The 16,152-nt window shown below is 40.8% G+C and overlaps 1 protein-coding gene across 4 annotated transcripts in view; it reads right to left on the bottom strand.

Annotated features, from left to right (window-relative positions):
- The window catches only part of ryr3 (ryanodine receptor 3), a 369,427-nt gene that overhangs the window by 58,092 nt on the left and 295,183 nt on the right, over window positions 1-16,152 (bottom strand). For 2 of the 4 annotated variants that reach the window (XM_059649213.1, XM_059649216.1), the window contains 8 exons: window positions 15,367-15,479; window positions 13,577-13,673; window positions 7,338-7,444; window positions 6,304-6,355; window positions 4,551-4,607; window positions 1,840-1,939; window positions 1,499-1,578; window positions 1,108-1,184 (listed from right to left, as the gene is read on the bottom strand). In XM_059649213.1, the coding sequence (XP_059505196.1) occupies window positions 1,108-1,184; window positions 1,499-1,578; window positions 1,840-1,939; window positions 4,551-4,607; window positions 6,304-6,355; window positions 7,338-7,444; window positions 13,577-13,673; window positions 15,367-15,479 (683 nt within the window). Of the gene's footprint in view, window positions 1-1,107; window positions 1,185-1,498; window positions 1,579-1,839; window positions 1,940-4,550; window positions 4,608-6,303; window positions 6,356-7,337; window positions 7,445-13,576; window positions 13,674-14,498; window positions 14,599-15,366; window positions 15,480-16,152 lie in introns of all 4 variants that reach the window. The other 2 variants (XM_059649214.1, XM_059649215.1) reach the window with 1 other exon arrangement.

The following is a 16,152-nucleotide window of genomic DNA, read 5'->3' as shown; positions in this document are numbered from 1 at the left end:
CCTCCCTCACCCCTATCCCAGGCCCCAAGATGACTTTCCATATTAAGCAGAGGTTCACCTGCACATCTGCCAATGTGGTATACTGCATCCACTGTACCCGGTGTGGCCTCCTCTACATTGGGGAAACCAAGCGGAGGCTTGGGGGCCGCTTTGCAGAACACCTCCGCTAGGTTCGCAACAAACAACTGCACCTCCCAGTCGCAAACCATTTCCACTCCCCCTCCCATTCTTTAGATGACATGTCCATCATGGGCCTCCTGCAGTGCCACAATGATGCCACCCGAAGGTTGCAGGAACAGCAACTCATATTCCGCTTGGGAACCCTGCAGCCCAATGGTATCAATGTGGACTTCACCAGCTTCAAAATCTCCCCTTCCCCCACCGCATCCCAAAGCCAGCCCAGTTCGTCCCCTCCCCCCACCTCACCACACAAGCAGCCCAGCTCTTCCCCTCCACCCACTGCATCCCAAAACCAGTCCAACCTGTCTCTGCCTCCCTAACCTGTTCTTCCTCTCACCCATCCCTTCCTCCCACCCCAAGCCGCACCTCCATCTCCTACCTACTAACCTCATCCCACCTCCTTGACCTGTCCGTCTTCCCTGGACTGACCTATCCCCTCCCTACCTCCCCACCTATACTCTCCTCTCTACCTATCTTCTTTTCTCTCCATCTTCGGTCCGCCTCCCCCTCGCTCCCTATTTATTCCAGAGCCCTCACCCCATCCCCCTCTCTGATGAAGGTTCTAGGCCCGAAACGTCAGCTTTTGTGCTCCTGAGATGCTGCTGGGCCTGCTGTGTTAACATCAGCTTTTATGCTCCTGAGATGCTGCTGGGCCTGCTGTGTTCATCCAGCCTCACATTTTATTATGTTGTAAAAACCCAGCTGGTTTACTAATGCTCTTTGAGAGTGCAGGCCTGGTATTCTTAACCATTCTGACCTTCCGGGGCCTCTGCTATCATACCAACACATTTAACTTTTAACATGGGCTTATGAAATGTGTGAATGAGCATGACAATACATAGAACAGTACAGCTGATTACATATCAAAGGCAGGAGCTTAAAAGCCCACCCAACACCATACAGATTATTGAAACTATTTTTTTTGACCTGCAAAAGCGCATTAATCCAGACAGACTTCTGAAAAAACCACTTTCTTTCTTCTCCTTCAAATAGTCCAACATTATCTGAAGAATAGAAAATGTATTACTTTAGTATTTGCTAGGATCAAATTTATGTAGAAGTATTAGCAATTAAATGAAGTCATCTCTATAGAAGTTGCTCAGTAAATTTCATTAATAATTTCTTAGAATGATTGTTACAAACATTCACAGTGTAACATGCTTTAGGATAAGCATTGTATAGTTGACATTAATTTTTAAAAAATACATAAGGAAAAGAATACTGTATGTTTGAAAGTTAAAAACAAACTTGTAAAGGATTAATACATTAGTCAAGTAAAGCTGATGCATGTATTATAATGTTAAGTAAACCCATTTACCCGTTGGACATCTGCATTACCACCATTCAGAATAGCAATACCAAGCTTTAAAGTTGTTGTCACCATCTTGCCTAATACACCTGTTAAACAGTTAAAATAGTAATATGCATGTCAAAACCAAGGAATAGTAGGATAAAGTAACACACTAAATCACAAGATTGGCATAAAATGCTACTTGGCTACTTTTGCACTTTAGTTATAAAATCTAATCAAAGTACAGTAATATTCTCAACTGGTTCAGTAAAGTCATCAATACAGCAGATAATTGGGCTACATTTTTTAGCAAATGGTGGGAAGTGGATATTCAAGCCTAGTGTAATATCCTGGTGGCTGTACACTACCTTTACTGGCACTAATCACTTGCAAAACCATTTCAGCTGCTGCTCGCTGGTGAAGCCTTGCCTGTTGATAAAGCGTCATCTGTTTCTCCATTTCCTTTTCCTTGTGGAACACACAATGCAAACAGTTTTAATGGAGAAACCAGGCAGTTATCATTTCATGTATCTAGAATACATTGTCTTTACAGAACATTTCAGCGTACAATTTGACTTAATACGCTCTAAAACAGAAACACTACAAAATAATAGTATAGTGGGTTCTCGATTATGAACATCTGACTTACGAGGGCACACACTTACCACTGCACGTATTTTACGTACACAATTCCATACGGGGTGTAATTTTTTAAAAATTTACATATAAATGTTTCCAGTACTTACAAACCAATACTTTATACTGTCCTGCATGGTGTTCAGCCTTTTGATCGGACTCATTCGCAACCCAAGGACCACCTGTACTTAAATATTTATGCCATGCCAAGTAAAATGGAGGTATTACGTGATTTAGATATGAAATAAAAAGGGATTTTCACAATGCCTGTCAGACCTTTCTTCTATCTGAAACAAGTGCTGAGGAAAAATGTAAAAACAAAAAACCCTCCAGTGTGGAAGCAGAATATTCAGCCCATGATGCCGACACCAACACTCCGAAGAGCATCCCATTCAGACCATACTCGCAACCCCCTACCTTAACCCTGTAACCCTGCATCTCCCTTGGCTAATCCACCTAGCCTGTACATTTCTGGAACTTACGGGCAATTTAGCATGGCCAATCCACCTAACCTGCACATCTTTGGACTGTGGGCCGAAACCGGAGAACCCAGAGAAAAAAATAACAGACACAAGGAGAACATGCAAACTCCACACAGGCAGTCACCCATGGCTGGAATCAAACCTGGATCCCTGGCACTGTGAGGCAGCAGTGGTAGCCACTGAGCCACCATGCCACCCACAATCAATACATTCACACGTATTGCATCAAAGCATAAGGAACCAAATCCCTTCAGGCAGCTCCTCTAAATGACAATTGCCAAACCAAAAAATGTTTCAGGAGCTCAACAGGCATTTTGGAGTCTTTTAATCATCCCATTCCAGCCACAGAAGTGGTCAGGGCAACATGGAATGGGAGGACATGAAAACTGTTAATGAGCTGCATTTGACAATACAACACTAAATTGATAACTTGTTTTATTTTTGTAAAAGAAAGTTTGAAGAACACTATTTTTCAAATAATTCTGCAGCATCACTTTTATTGCAACCAATAAAATATAAAATAGTTAGCAAATCTTTATCTTCAATTGGAACCTTTTCCATTTTCTGCTGCAGTTTGGGACCATAATGCACATGATATTGTTCAGAGCAGAACTGTGCACAAGGAAATGTGGAGCAATTCAACTATTTTGGAAATAGTATAAATGGGGTGACATCTAACTATCTGCTGAAGTACACACTTCTCAAATTTTCAATTCCAGTAACTTTAACATACTCATTAATCAGGAGAAGTGTATCAGTGGGAACTTCCTATAGCATGTAAGCTAATCTGATGTCACCTCATTTCACTATCAGTGGAAGTGAATATTTATCTCAATAAGTAGTGACTTGAGACAATGCTGTGAGGTTATTTTGACCTTTCACTTGTAGACAGGCTGTAGGGCAGGGGTGCCGAGTTGGCTAGTTAAGTTGAGTAAACAGCTAAAAAGCCTTTGTGTTTTCTGTTAAAAGCCCTGAAAGGATGTGACCAGCTCTCACAGATTAGGATTTCTGGGTTTTGGTTTATCAGTAGCAACAAAAGTTGTTGAGTTCTCAACAGAATTGGAAGCTTTTCTAAAAGTCTCTGAGCTGCTACTCTCCCTGAATTTTCTCGACTATTTTTTCCCGCTAGATTGGAGAACTCCATGTGAGAATCTGTGTCTGATTTTACCTTTTTGCCCAGGAGTTCATTTATGGGATGTTACTATATTCGAGCAGTTAATTAGTAATAATTACTAATTATCTGTTATTCGGTTAAGTTTTCCAATAGAGTCAAGTTAATCTAAGTTCCTCTCATTTTGATTGTATTTTTAACTATGGTGTTTAAACAAAATGTGTTTTGCTTAACATCAAGTAGTTTGACCTGTTGCATTGCATTTGGAATATGGCACTTCACATTCTCCTTTAAAACTAAGAAAAAAAGTTAAGGCCCTAGACTACCTTCTTAAAATATTTTGAGGGGGTACGATTCTGGTCCATTACAAATTGAACTGGAACTGTAAAGAGAGAGAATCCTAGGTTCATATAACTGTGGGTTTCACAAAAAAAACAAAGATCTGGAGGTGGGAATTTAAAAGTTCATTACTTGGGTCCAGGTGGAAAAAGAAATTGTACAACAGCTGATATAGGCAGTTAGTTATGTCTATGTATGTGTTATATAACATATTAATTTCACAAACTGATTAATATTAAAAAGTGACAGGTGATATTTTATGGAAAAATCTGAATTCAATTCCTTCACTTTTTTTTCTAATAAATGCTTTGCATAAAAAGTCAGTGTAACTACAGAGATAGGTAGCTTAGAGGAGATGCAGCAGGTAGCATGCTTCTGTCCTAGAAGCTCTGGGTTTGAGTCCAAGATGTCTATTAGTAGCCTCACGACGATGGAATGCCATTTTATTCAATTTATTCTGGAAAGCATAAAGTTAAGCTCCAGTTTTGAAACTTTTCTTTAATCAACTTACTTCAAAGGATTTTTCTTTTTCTTCGTCTTCCTCCTCTTCCTCAGCAACTTGGCAGCTCTAATTATTGAACCAGACATGAAAGTGTTAGGCTCACATGGTCTTTTCTTATAATCGAGATTTACCCAGCATTTTTGTTAAGCATTGTGATTTTTTAAAATTAATTTCGAAGGATGACGACATCACTGGCTAGCATTTATTGCCCATTCCTGATTGCCAAGAGGCCTTAAGAGTCACCTACATTGCCCGGTCTGGAATCACATGTAGGCCAGACCAGGTAAGGATGACAGATTTCCCTCCCTAAAGGACATTAGTGAACCAGATGGTTTTTTCCAACAATCAACAATAGATTCCCGGTCATTATAAGACTCTCAATTCCAGATTTTTATTGAATTCAAATTCTACCATCTGCTGTGGTGGGTGTTGACAAAGTTTAATAGTCTAATGATAATACTGTTCGGCCACTGCCTCACCTAATGTTTTCATAGACTAATATTTGCAAGGAGCAGGAAGTATTTCCTTCACAATCCTCACCAATTCTACCCTACAAAAGCAAAGATAGGGGGACAAGTATGCTCACAGTGCTGTGATCTGCCCCTTCCTAATGCTCAAAATACATAGGACAGAGGGTGAATCTCCAAAAGCCCTCAGATTTTGTCTGGAAAATTCACTTGACATCAACCAATTGGAGAGAAGTCACCCTATAAGTAAAATGGAAGGAAGCTTCTCCCCCAATCACAGATTTTTTTCTCCCCATGTTTGCTGTTTGTGGGTCAACTAATGAATCCTTCAGCAGCAGATGCAAGGATAAACCACTCTGTGGTTGTAAGAGTGGTGGGCAGCTATGTATATAGGTACTGGCTGAGCAGGGGTCATCAAGCCGGGGGAGGGTCTGATTGGGAGAGAAAGGGAGACTTTAAAAGGCAGTGATGCAGGCTGCAAGAGCTGGGAGGATTGAAGGAGGAGTTGTGGTGATGGTAATGGTGGTGAAGTGAGACATAAGGCAGGCTGCCAAGGCAAGGGGAGAGAGAAAGCAGCTGCAAAGAAGGGACAGCAGTTTCAATTCTGACAACAAATTTACACTGGGTTGGAATGATAAAAAAAAACTTGAAGGCACTGAGATAACAAAGTACTTTCCAATAAATGTGATACTCCTAAGGCTGCATTTGTTCAGGAGCTAATCAATGGGGAACTGTGTAGTGGATATTATTACAGCAAACATTGTAACAATTTTAAAATCCAAATCTGACGTTGAGGTCTGAGATCAGTAAAAGGGGTAGTAACTATCCATTTAAAATATTCTAGTTTGGGATTACAAGCTGTGACCTCACCAGTCTATGGAAGATATTTTCTGGATGTTGGCTTTTATTTATATAGCGAAATGTGTCAGCTCCTTTGGAAAAAAATATTGTGCCAACCTCTGCTCGCTTTCTTGAGCCAATTCGAATACTGTTGCATATAGAAAGTTAATGTCCTCTTTGTGTGTTGTGACTTTACATTTAATAGCGTAGATAATTATGAAGGACATTGATGAATGCTTCCAATTCTGCCAATTTCATATATATCAACAGAAATACAGAAGGAAATGTTACTGTGTGACTGCATCAACTAATAAAAGGCTTAATGAGAATGAAAGGTTGCCCCAAGACCAAAAGGTAGCCCATGAAATCAAAACATAGCTCTCAAGAGGGAAACCTAGGGGAAAAGGAAATAATTACTTTGCGCCTGGCCCTGCACCATTCTCCAGCTCACTTACCTTTGCCATCATGTCTGCATATGCGAGGTACAAAGGGTCATCTTCAATAGCACTGCGAAAGGTGATTTGAAAGCATTTAATCTGGAGAACTGAAGTTTTATTTTTATTTTGTTTACCTAAAATTCCTGACAAAAGCAATCCAATTGTATAAAATGCAATTTGGGATCAATGTTTTTTTTAATTGATCAACCATCAACTATGGTTTGCTCTGTTTTTTGATCAGGATAAACTCTGGCAATGAATGTGAAGGTTTAAGATAAAGACTACTTTCAGTACAAAGTGATAACTGTCTTCATCTCAACAGTAGCTGGTATAAAAATTTAAGCATCTCTCCATTTCTACCCTCATGATGATGAGATGTCTACATCTTTGCTTGTCTTAAGAACTGTTCCAGTGACACAGATTTTTGAAGTGGTTTGGGTACATCGTGAAGCAGGTTCAAAACCTGAAATAGAACCATTAGCAAGTGAGCATCACCACTTATTCAGAGGAATTTCTGGATCTAGGTGTGTCCAATCAAGACTTCACCTTATGTCATCCGAAGGAATGCCTAAGCTTGAATGGAGTGAAGGAAAAAGAGATGGACATGTAAATTAAGGGTTAATTGGCTGTGTGGGTTATATAAATATAAATATAGGGAGCTTATAATCAGTGCAGCATGAATTTTACAGAGTGTCATCATTTGAAATAAAGCTTGCAAAATGTGGATTTGGACTGTTTACAGTTTTCTTCTGCTTTACAGCATTCAATTCTGGAACAAAGGCTGGAAAGGTATTGCTCTGAATAAACTAGGAACCTCAACAAGTAAGCTTAAACTGTCTTGGAACAACTTGTAAAGGAATCCAGAGAACAGAAGGCTTTGAACCCTTTACAATCTCGAGCAACAGTGGCTTGTCTAACATGGCTGATGATTTAGTACATCTGCAAAACAAAGAATACTCCCCATTTACTTCATTCTTACCCAGTGATTTAGCAAGGAATATTAGATTGGCAGCAACAACTTACACAAAAATGCAAGGATATGCTGATTTTACCTTCGTTCAGTGAGGGCACTGCGGCTGAAGTGAAGTATAAGCTGATGAAGTGGATCTGGTTTCTTGTCAGATACTTCTTCCTCTTCTTCTGATATTTTAGGAGATTTCTAAGCACATTTAAAGACTTGTTTTAAATCAATGGACACAAGACCAAGTAATTAAAAGGTGAGTTGTACAGTCTTATAGAATGTCCAAAAGAAGAACAATCACATTTTGCATCTGAATGCCTTCATAAGTCATTAGTTTAAAAGTTAGACTGTTTACCTAATTAGATGGCAGTTAATAAATTACATGGCCCTGCACCACAAATTTTCTCTCCACTCTTAGTTTTAGTTTAGCACATGAAGCATATTAGATCATTGTCACAGGAGTCCAAAGATGTTTTATTAGTTTGAACAACAAACCTTTTTTGAAAGTCATGCTCATATATTAATGGCACAGCAGCAGTTTAATTTAAAACATACTATGACAACATTAATGAAAGAGCATAGTATGGGTAAGGAACAATACTTGAGATAAATTACAATAATATGAAAACAGCTCAGTCAATTTTGACCTTCAAAATTCAGTGAACTTTAGACTGGCAGAAGAAGTCCTTGACCTGAAATTAAATTGCCAAGTTCTTGGATGTGGGACAAAAATGATCAATCAGGAGAAGATTAATTCTCCTGCCAAATGGTGGAAACCAAGCTGCTAATTATACATGCCAGGTTTAATTTCATGTAAAAATTAAAACTGAACAATCTATGTAACTCTTTAGTGTCAATTAGCAACTAGCTACAGAGGAACACTGATAAAAGTATGAAAGTGGATAGCTGTCCAAGCTCTTAGTTTTTGTTTTCATTCTTCCATGGGACGTGGCTTTGCTGGCAAAGTCAGTATTTGCAGCCCGGGCCTAATTGCCTGTTATGTAAATTATTTTCATTTCACCAAAATGTACTTGTTCTCCCACCACCTCCCAGCCAAAGGTTCGCAGTGCTAGGACCCTGATCAGCATGCCTTTGAACAATGGATTCTCCTGCCATCACTCTGGAAGGCCACAAACCTGCCAGGGTTTGCCTGTCATGCTCCTTGCATGATTAGACATTATCTATTTCTGGGTCAGTACCAGCTGTGGTAGAATTAGGTCCTTAACTGGACCTATGTGCAACAGATTTAATCAGGATGGGGACAGGAAGGGGATGGGTGTTCCCCGTTCAGCCTCCTGCCAATTGCATACACATCTCTCAACAGCGAACATGAGGGATGGCACAAAATGCTACACTACTGTGCAGAAGTCATTATCTGCAATTAGCAGAAAAAAAATCTACATTTCAGAAATAAATTCTACTGTTATGACATACTCGAATTACTTGCATTTGTTTCCTTTTATATCTTGTATCAAAATATTTCATCTTTGAACAGTCAGGAAAGTAGGCTGATTTGATTTTAGGATGCAAACATCACCAAGCAGTGCATAATATGTAGACAAACAGGAGGCTGGAAGAAAACAGTGAGCCAGGCAGCATCTGGAAGAAAGGAAATGTCACATTCTGGGTATTACCCTTCTTCAGGACTGAATGTGGGGATAGGGGGAGCTGCAGATTATGAGGGTGGGGAGGGGGGTAGCAGTATGGTGGTGATAGGTGGACACTGGTAGCCGGTACAATCTGGTTGGTCGATGGGAGGGTTGAATCTAGTTGGTGGCTGGAAGTGAGGGCCAGAAGGTGGAATGGAAGGGAGGAAGTGGGGCTGGAAAGGCAGCCATGGGATGGATGGCAAGGTTATTTGAAATTAGAGAATTTAATAATAAGCCCCCCAGTCTGTAGGGTACTTAGAGCGAAGATTAGATTAGATTAGATTAGATTCCCTACAGTGTGAAAACAGGTCCTTCAGCCCAACAAGTTCACACCACCTCCGACACATCCCGCCCAGACCCATTCCCCTATAACCCACACACCCCTGAAGACTACAGGAAATTTAACATGGTTGAACCACCTAGCCTGCACATCTTTGGACTGTGGGAGGAAATCGGATCGCCCAGAGGAAACCCACGCAGGCACGGGGAGAATGCGCAAACTCCACACAGACATTCGCCCAAGGCTCGAATCGAACCTGGGTCCCTGGCACTGTGAGGCTGCAGTGCTAACCACTGAGCCAACGTGCTGCACCTAAAATAAGCAAAGATAAGGTGTTGTTCCTCAAATTTGTGTGCTGCGTTGCTGCAACATGGAGGATGCCGAGGATGGAGATGTTGGAGTGGGAGTTGGGGGTGGGGAAACGGGTGCAGAGTTGAAATGGGCAGTGACAGAGAAATTAGGCTGGCCATAACGAGCCAGGTGAAGATGCTTGACGAAATGATCACCCAGTATATGTTTGGACTGACTGATATAGAGGAGACCACATCGGGAGCACCGGATGCAATAGACTAGGTTGGAAGAGATGCAGATTAAATTCTATCTCACCTGGAAGAACTGGCTGAATGGTCTGGATGGAGGCGAGGGAGGTGACCTGTGGGCAGGTACTGCAACTTTTACAGTTACAGTGGAAGGCAGTGGGTGGGTTGGAGTGGTTGGTGGGGAATGTGGTATGAACTAAGGAGTGGCAAATGGAGTGGTCCTTTTGGAATGCAGAGAGGGCAGGGAGTGGAAGATGTTCTGGGTGGTAGGGTCCAATTGTAGTTGGTGGAAGTGTTTGAGGATGATATGTTGGATATGGAGGCTGGTGGAGTGGGAAGTGAGGACAATGGGGACCCTGCCTTTATTCTGTTTGGAGCGGGGGTGGTGGTTAAGGACTGTGGAGTGGGGAATGGAGGAAGCACAGTGAAGGGCCGTCTGGATGACAGAGGGGGAGAAAGAGCATTGTTTGAAAAAGACGGACATCTGGGATGCTTGGGAACAGAACGTCTCCTCATCAGAGCAGATGGGGTGGAGATGGTGGAATTTGGAAAACTGTATGGAGTGTTTGCAAGATACAGGGTGGGATGAGGTGTAACTTTGATAGCTATAGGAGTCTGTGTGTTTACAGTAAATGTCAGTCTGTAAACTGTTGCAGAAATGGAGGTTAAGAAAGGGGAGGTAAGTGTCTGAGATAGACCAAGTGAATTTGAGGGTTCAGTGGATGTTGTTAGTGAAGTCGATGAACTGTTCCAGTTCACCCTGGCTGCAGGATGCAGCACCGATGCAGTCATCGATGTAACGGTGGAAGAGTTGGGGTACCATACTGGTGTACATATTGAGGAGACACTGTTTGACATAACAGACAAACAGGCAGGTATAGCTGCATTTGGAGAAAGTGGGAAGAATTGAAGGAAAAGTTACAAGTTGAGGGCTAGTCCCGCGAGTCCTAAGAAGTGGGTATTGGTGTGGGGGTATCCGGATGGGTCTGTTGGAGAAGAAAAAAGTGAGGGCCTTTCCACTTTCCACTCCATTAGCCTCCATATCCAACATATCATCCTCAAACACTTCCACCAACTACAATTGGACCCTATCACCCAGAACATCTTCCACTCCCTGGCCCTCTCTGCCTTTCAAAAGGATAATTCCATTTGCTACTTCTTAATTCATACCACATGTCCTTGTGGGATATGGCCATGAATCGGGATTGCACGTCCATAAAAAAGATGAAGTGCTGGAGGCCAGGGAACTGGAAGTTTCCAAAGAGGTGGATGGTGTGGTTTGGTCCCAGGTGGAAGTGACAAGAGCCTGGATCAAGTAAGAGAGAATGGAGTCGAGGTAGGAAGTGATGAGTTCTGTGGGGCAGGAACATGCACAGACAATGGGTTGGCTGGGGTAGTTGGGCTTTGGATCTTGGGGAATATGGCAGGACTGGGCAGTGCAGGGCTGGGGGACTATAAGGCTGGAGGTAGTGGAGGGGAGGTAACTGGAAGTGATGAGGTCATGGATTGTGTGGGAGACAGTGGCTTGATGGGCCATGGTGGGGTCGCAGTTAAGAGAGACATGGTGTTGGAGAGATGACATTTGGCCTCTGCGACTTGAGGTCCATCTTCCAGACTAACAGCCCCCTGCCTTTGTCAGCAGGTTAGGTAGTGAAACAGGGATCGTTACGGAGAGACTGGAGTGCTGCATGTTCAGACAGGTTGGAATGGCTTGCGCCACACTCACCAGCAACCACTTCAACCTGACTGATATCTTCTCCTGTTACCGTAAAAGATGCAATACCAGTCCACACACCTCCTCTCTCACCTTCATACAAGGCCCTAAACAGTCCTCCCAAGAGAAACAGAATTCACCGGAATCTCCTCCAACCTAGTGCATTGCATCCGGTACTCCCGATGTGGTCTTCTCTACATCAGTGAGACCAAATGTGAACTGGGCGACCATTTTGCCAAGCATCTTCACTTAGCCCACTATGGCCAGCCTAAACTTGCGGTCAGTGCCCATTTCAACTCCCCACCCCAACTATCCCTCCAACACGTCTGTCCTCAGCCTCCTCCAGTGTCTCAGCAACTCAGAACGCAAATTTGAGGAACACCACCTGTCCTTTTCACCAGATGTTGCCTGGCTCGCTGTGTTTTTCCAGCCTCCTGTTTGTCTACCTCGAATTCCAGCATCTGCAGATTTTTTGTCTCTACCGAAGTACATAATATGAACTGCTCTGTTATGCCATTGACAAATGAAGTAGCAATCAACCTTAAAAAAAGATTTGAATAACAAATAACCTGTATCCTTATTCTTTCAACTTCAGCAAACCCATAGCACAAAATGCAAACACCGCCTAGCAATAAATACAGTGCATTTCAAATAAATTTGGGATTCTATAAAACTACATAACTCAACAAAAATATGATAAGCTTGTTACAAGGCTCCTACACAATGTTTGTGAAAGGATATTTGACAAAATATTTGCACTTCTGTCATATTTAGTGATATAACCTTAGCCAGTCAGAGCCTTATAACGTACTTGGGCAATCTGTTACTACATATTTAATACATGCAACAGCAGTTGTATAATGCACGTCAACATTCAGCGCCATGGATTCTCCCTCATTTAATTTAATGCATCTCGATGATGTTTGGGAAGTAATGGAAATACTGCACCATCAACATTCACAACAGTTTCAGGGTTTGGTTACTCTCATGACCTCTTTCAGGGAGAAGTGATATTTGTTTACTAGTTAAAGCCGATAAAAAGCTGGAAACTGTTTAGTTGTCCAAAATCTTCATTTTTAAAAAATTTTTTCATTGGACATGGGCATCAGTGGCAATACTATTTGTTACCGATCCCCAATTGTTAATTAGTGGACTGCTTGGGCTTTTCACTCAGTAGTTAAGAACCAGCCACGTTAAAATGAAAATCACATGCCACCCACAGCAGATACGAATGACAGATTTCAACACATAAATCTGGAATTGATAGCAAGTCTTGGTAATAGTGACCATGAATTAACATTGTCAATTGTTGTAAACACCCAACTAGTTCACTGAGCCCTTTGGGGAAGAAAAACTGTTATCCTTTCTTATTCCAGCCTTTATGTGACTTGAAAACCCACAAAAATGTGGTTGGCTCTTAACTGCCTTCCAGGGCAATTAGGGGAGAGCAATAAAAGATATAAATTTTGGAACAGAAATTTTGTTTTAAGTAGAAAGTAAATGGTATGAGTAGAAAAGTAAAAATTGCCATAGTCTTACCAGACCTTACGGCTGCTGTCTCACGACAGAAAGAGAGATGATTGGTAATGGTTTAACCTGGGGGTCACCATACCTCAGCTGAGAGATGAGGCTGAAAATGAGAATCCTTCAAGGCAACCTCAGGCAACGTGGGAAATGAACCCACACTGCTGGTGTCACTCTTTCACAAATCAGCCATCCAGCCATTTGAGCTAACTGGCTCAAATACAAGCACCACACAGTTTCTGGTTTCTGAATTAGGAACAGAGGGAGATCTTTCCATCCATTTGCAGCCTTGATAGTACATGCTAAAACAGCAGCAGTTAAGTATCATCTAATGATCGCTTGCTTAATACATTATCTGCACCAAACACAAGCTGATGACAGCTAAAGCCAATCCATCTTACATCAAGCTTGAAAGTGCCTGCCATTCACCAGAGCTAAGTCCCATTCCAGTTTCCCATGAAAAACAGCAGCAAAATATTTTCAGCCTCAATCCTGCCTAATATAACTGATATTGAGAAAATTTGTATATATTTTATTTAGCTTGGCAACAGCATGTCTTGTAGAATGCAGCATGGCCACTTGTACTGGAACTGGAAACCAGTCACAAAAGAGGCCAGTACTTACAGCTAAATCCTCAATTAGTTTCTCCTCAAATGTGTACTCCTCTGTCTCTATCCATGATTTCTGATAACTCTGAAGGAAGAGGTTAACAGCACGATGCCTAGGAAGCGGGAGGGTATAGTAAGATCAGGAGGAGTAGGAGGTGAGACACAGTTTTTTTTAGTAGATTAAGGGAGACTGTATTATTTAAAATAACAGATAAAAACCATTAGTAGAACTTTGTACAACTCCTGTTCTCTGATTGGTCAATGGTGTGTCATAATCTCAGATCAATTAGAAGTGCAAATTACTTTCTGATGCCTTTTAGGGTGTAGATGTTGAATATAGTAGGATTCAAATAGACAGAAAAAAAGAGATATGCTGACTTTCTCTTACTATGACTGTTATAACTTTCATAAATTCCACGCAGAACATTTGTTTAATTATAATCCATATTAAATTGCAACTAATTCAAGCAATTGAACAAATCAATTATAATGTCTTTAGGGACTGACTCAACCAAGTATCCCTTAATACACTTCTGTCAAAATCTCAGAATAATTTTGATACTCACCTTCAGGGTTAAAGTTGTTGGCATAATCTGTTTTACTGTTGTCCATTATATCTACATTCATACATATTGTCAATACACATCTTCAAATACATGGCATGGCAACAATAACTTTCATTTATATTTTGCCTACAAAGTGGTAAAGGCGTGCCAAGATCTTGAGCAGTTAAGTGCAGTGCAGATTATTTATACATTTAAATATTTGCACTGCTTTTTGCCTTTGCCACTTGGATGCAAGGTTTGCAGAGGCTTTTTATTGACTGACTGACCAATCAGATTCTGTAAGGCTCATTGTACAAACTGAAGACAGGAGATGCGTAAAGGGGAGTGTTTGAAAGGACAGAAGCTGTGCCTATGAAGCAACTGTTACTTTACCGTCAAATAGACGATAAGACTCTCAAAGTCAGTGTTCTTATATAGCTTTTCCAGCCACAGATGTTGATAGGAGTTCAGGAAGTAAATGTTAATTTTGTGTCTAAAGAAAAGGGATACATTTTTTTTGCATTGATCAACTGAAAGCATAGATATTTTCCCAGAGTTTTCTGTCGGATGCTGCACTAAACTGGGTAAATTAAGACAAAGCAGCTATAAATATTTACTTTGCATTAAGGCTTTATATATTATGATATTTTTATTTTTAAGTAGTACATAAATAAATGTTTGTCAAAGACCTCCATCTGATCATTCCATTCAATTATTCTAACTACTGTATTAATTATATTTTCAAGTGCACAGATGTTTTATATAACTTATAGTTAACAGGCATAATATCGTGACTAGCTTTATGAGTGCCCTTCAACACCATAAATGCAGTTTTGATACATCACACAGTTAAAATGAATATTTAAGGTGTGGACTTGCATGTGATTTCTCACATGCCAACCTGAGGTGGGGGTATTAGGCTACAGGGAGAAATGAGTCTTCCTGCAAGATAGGAGCGCAGGAAGGCAGATGCATGTCTTTAGCCAAACCACAGAGCAGCAGAACATTTATTTACACTTTGGATTGAGGAACACAGCACAACAGAAAATTTTAAGATGAGAAAACAATATGAGTAATGGTTGGGCATGATTGTTAAACAGTGTGGAACAAAATGCTATATTCAGAATACCAGCTTTCAAAGATAAGTTGTATATCCTAAATGAAAACTAAAATACAAGACCACATGATAAAGGCAAAATTGGAGAAATAGTTGCTAGTTTAATTTGTTTCTGAATATATGAACATGTAGCACCACTTCTACCTTGGCAGGTTATACAGTGGTGCCATCCTGAAGCAGGCAACAACTGCTCTTTTACGTTGCTTGGACAACAACTTGTGCCACCCTGTTTTCTTTGACCGTAATGGTTGCTCCACCTTTAAAGAAAAAAACAATTAATTAGGGATTTGCTATTATTATCGGTATACAAAAACAAGATAGAAACCAACTACTGAATTAAGGTAAATAAGAAATACACTATTCTTCAGAATTCACTGGTCAGTGTGTGTCACTCTGCTGTTTGCTTTACGTAGAAGCATCTTGCCTTAGACACTTCACTAAATTTTTTTAAAGAATTTGCTGGGTTTCAATATTCCTTACTTGCTAAATTTGCAATAGCAAGTTATGGCTGGAAATTAAAAACAAAAGTATCTCCTCATGACACGATGTTTATTAATGTTAGGTTGGGTACTTAAACAAAATACTTCTGTCTCTTTCCCTTAATCTGGTGTCTACTGTGTCATCTTTACTTTGCTTTCTGTATGTTAGCAGTTAAACATAACCATTATTTTCTGTTTAATAGTCCTTTGTTTAGTCTGTATGTGTCTCAGTTAGAGTTTTATAATCGCTCAGTTCACGAGTCCCACTGCTGTTTGACTCAGCATGTGTGCGCGCGCGTGTGTGTGCATGTCAGTGAGAGTTTTTAATCTGACCAGTTGAAGAGTCCCATTGCTGTTTGACCCACAGATGACACAAATCCATAGTAAAGGATGTCATGTTAGATGCAGGATGGGAGCAAGTCTTGATTCTAAAGCCCACAAGAGCCTTGAG

Source organism: Stegostoma tigrinum, chromosome 10 (genome assembly GCF_030684315.1).
Source record: "Stegostoma tigrinum isolate sSteTig4 chromosome 10, sSteTig4.hap1, whole genome shotgun sequence".
Taxonomy (NCBI): domain Eukaryota; kingdom Metazoa; phylum Chordata; class Chondrichthyes; order Orectolobiformes; family Stegostomatidae; genus Stegostoma; species Stegostoma tigrinum.
This window is presented reverse-complemented; position numbering and strand designations above follow the sequence as displayed.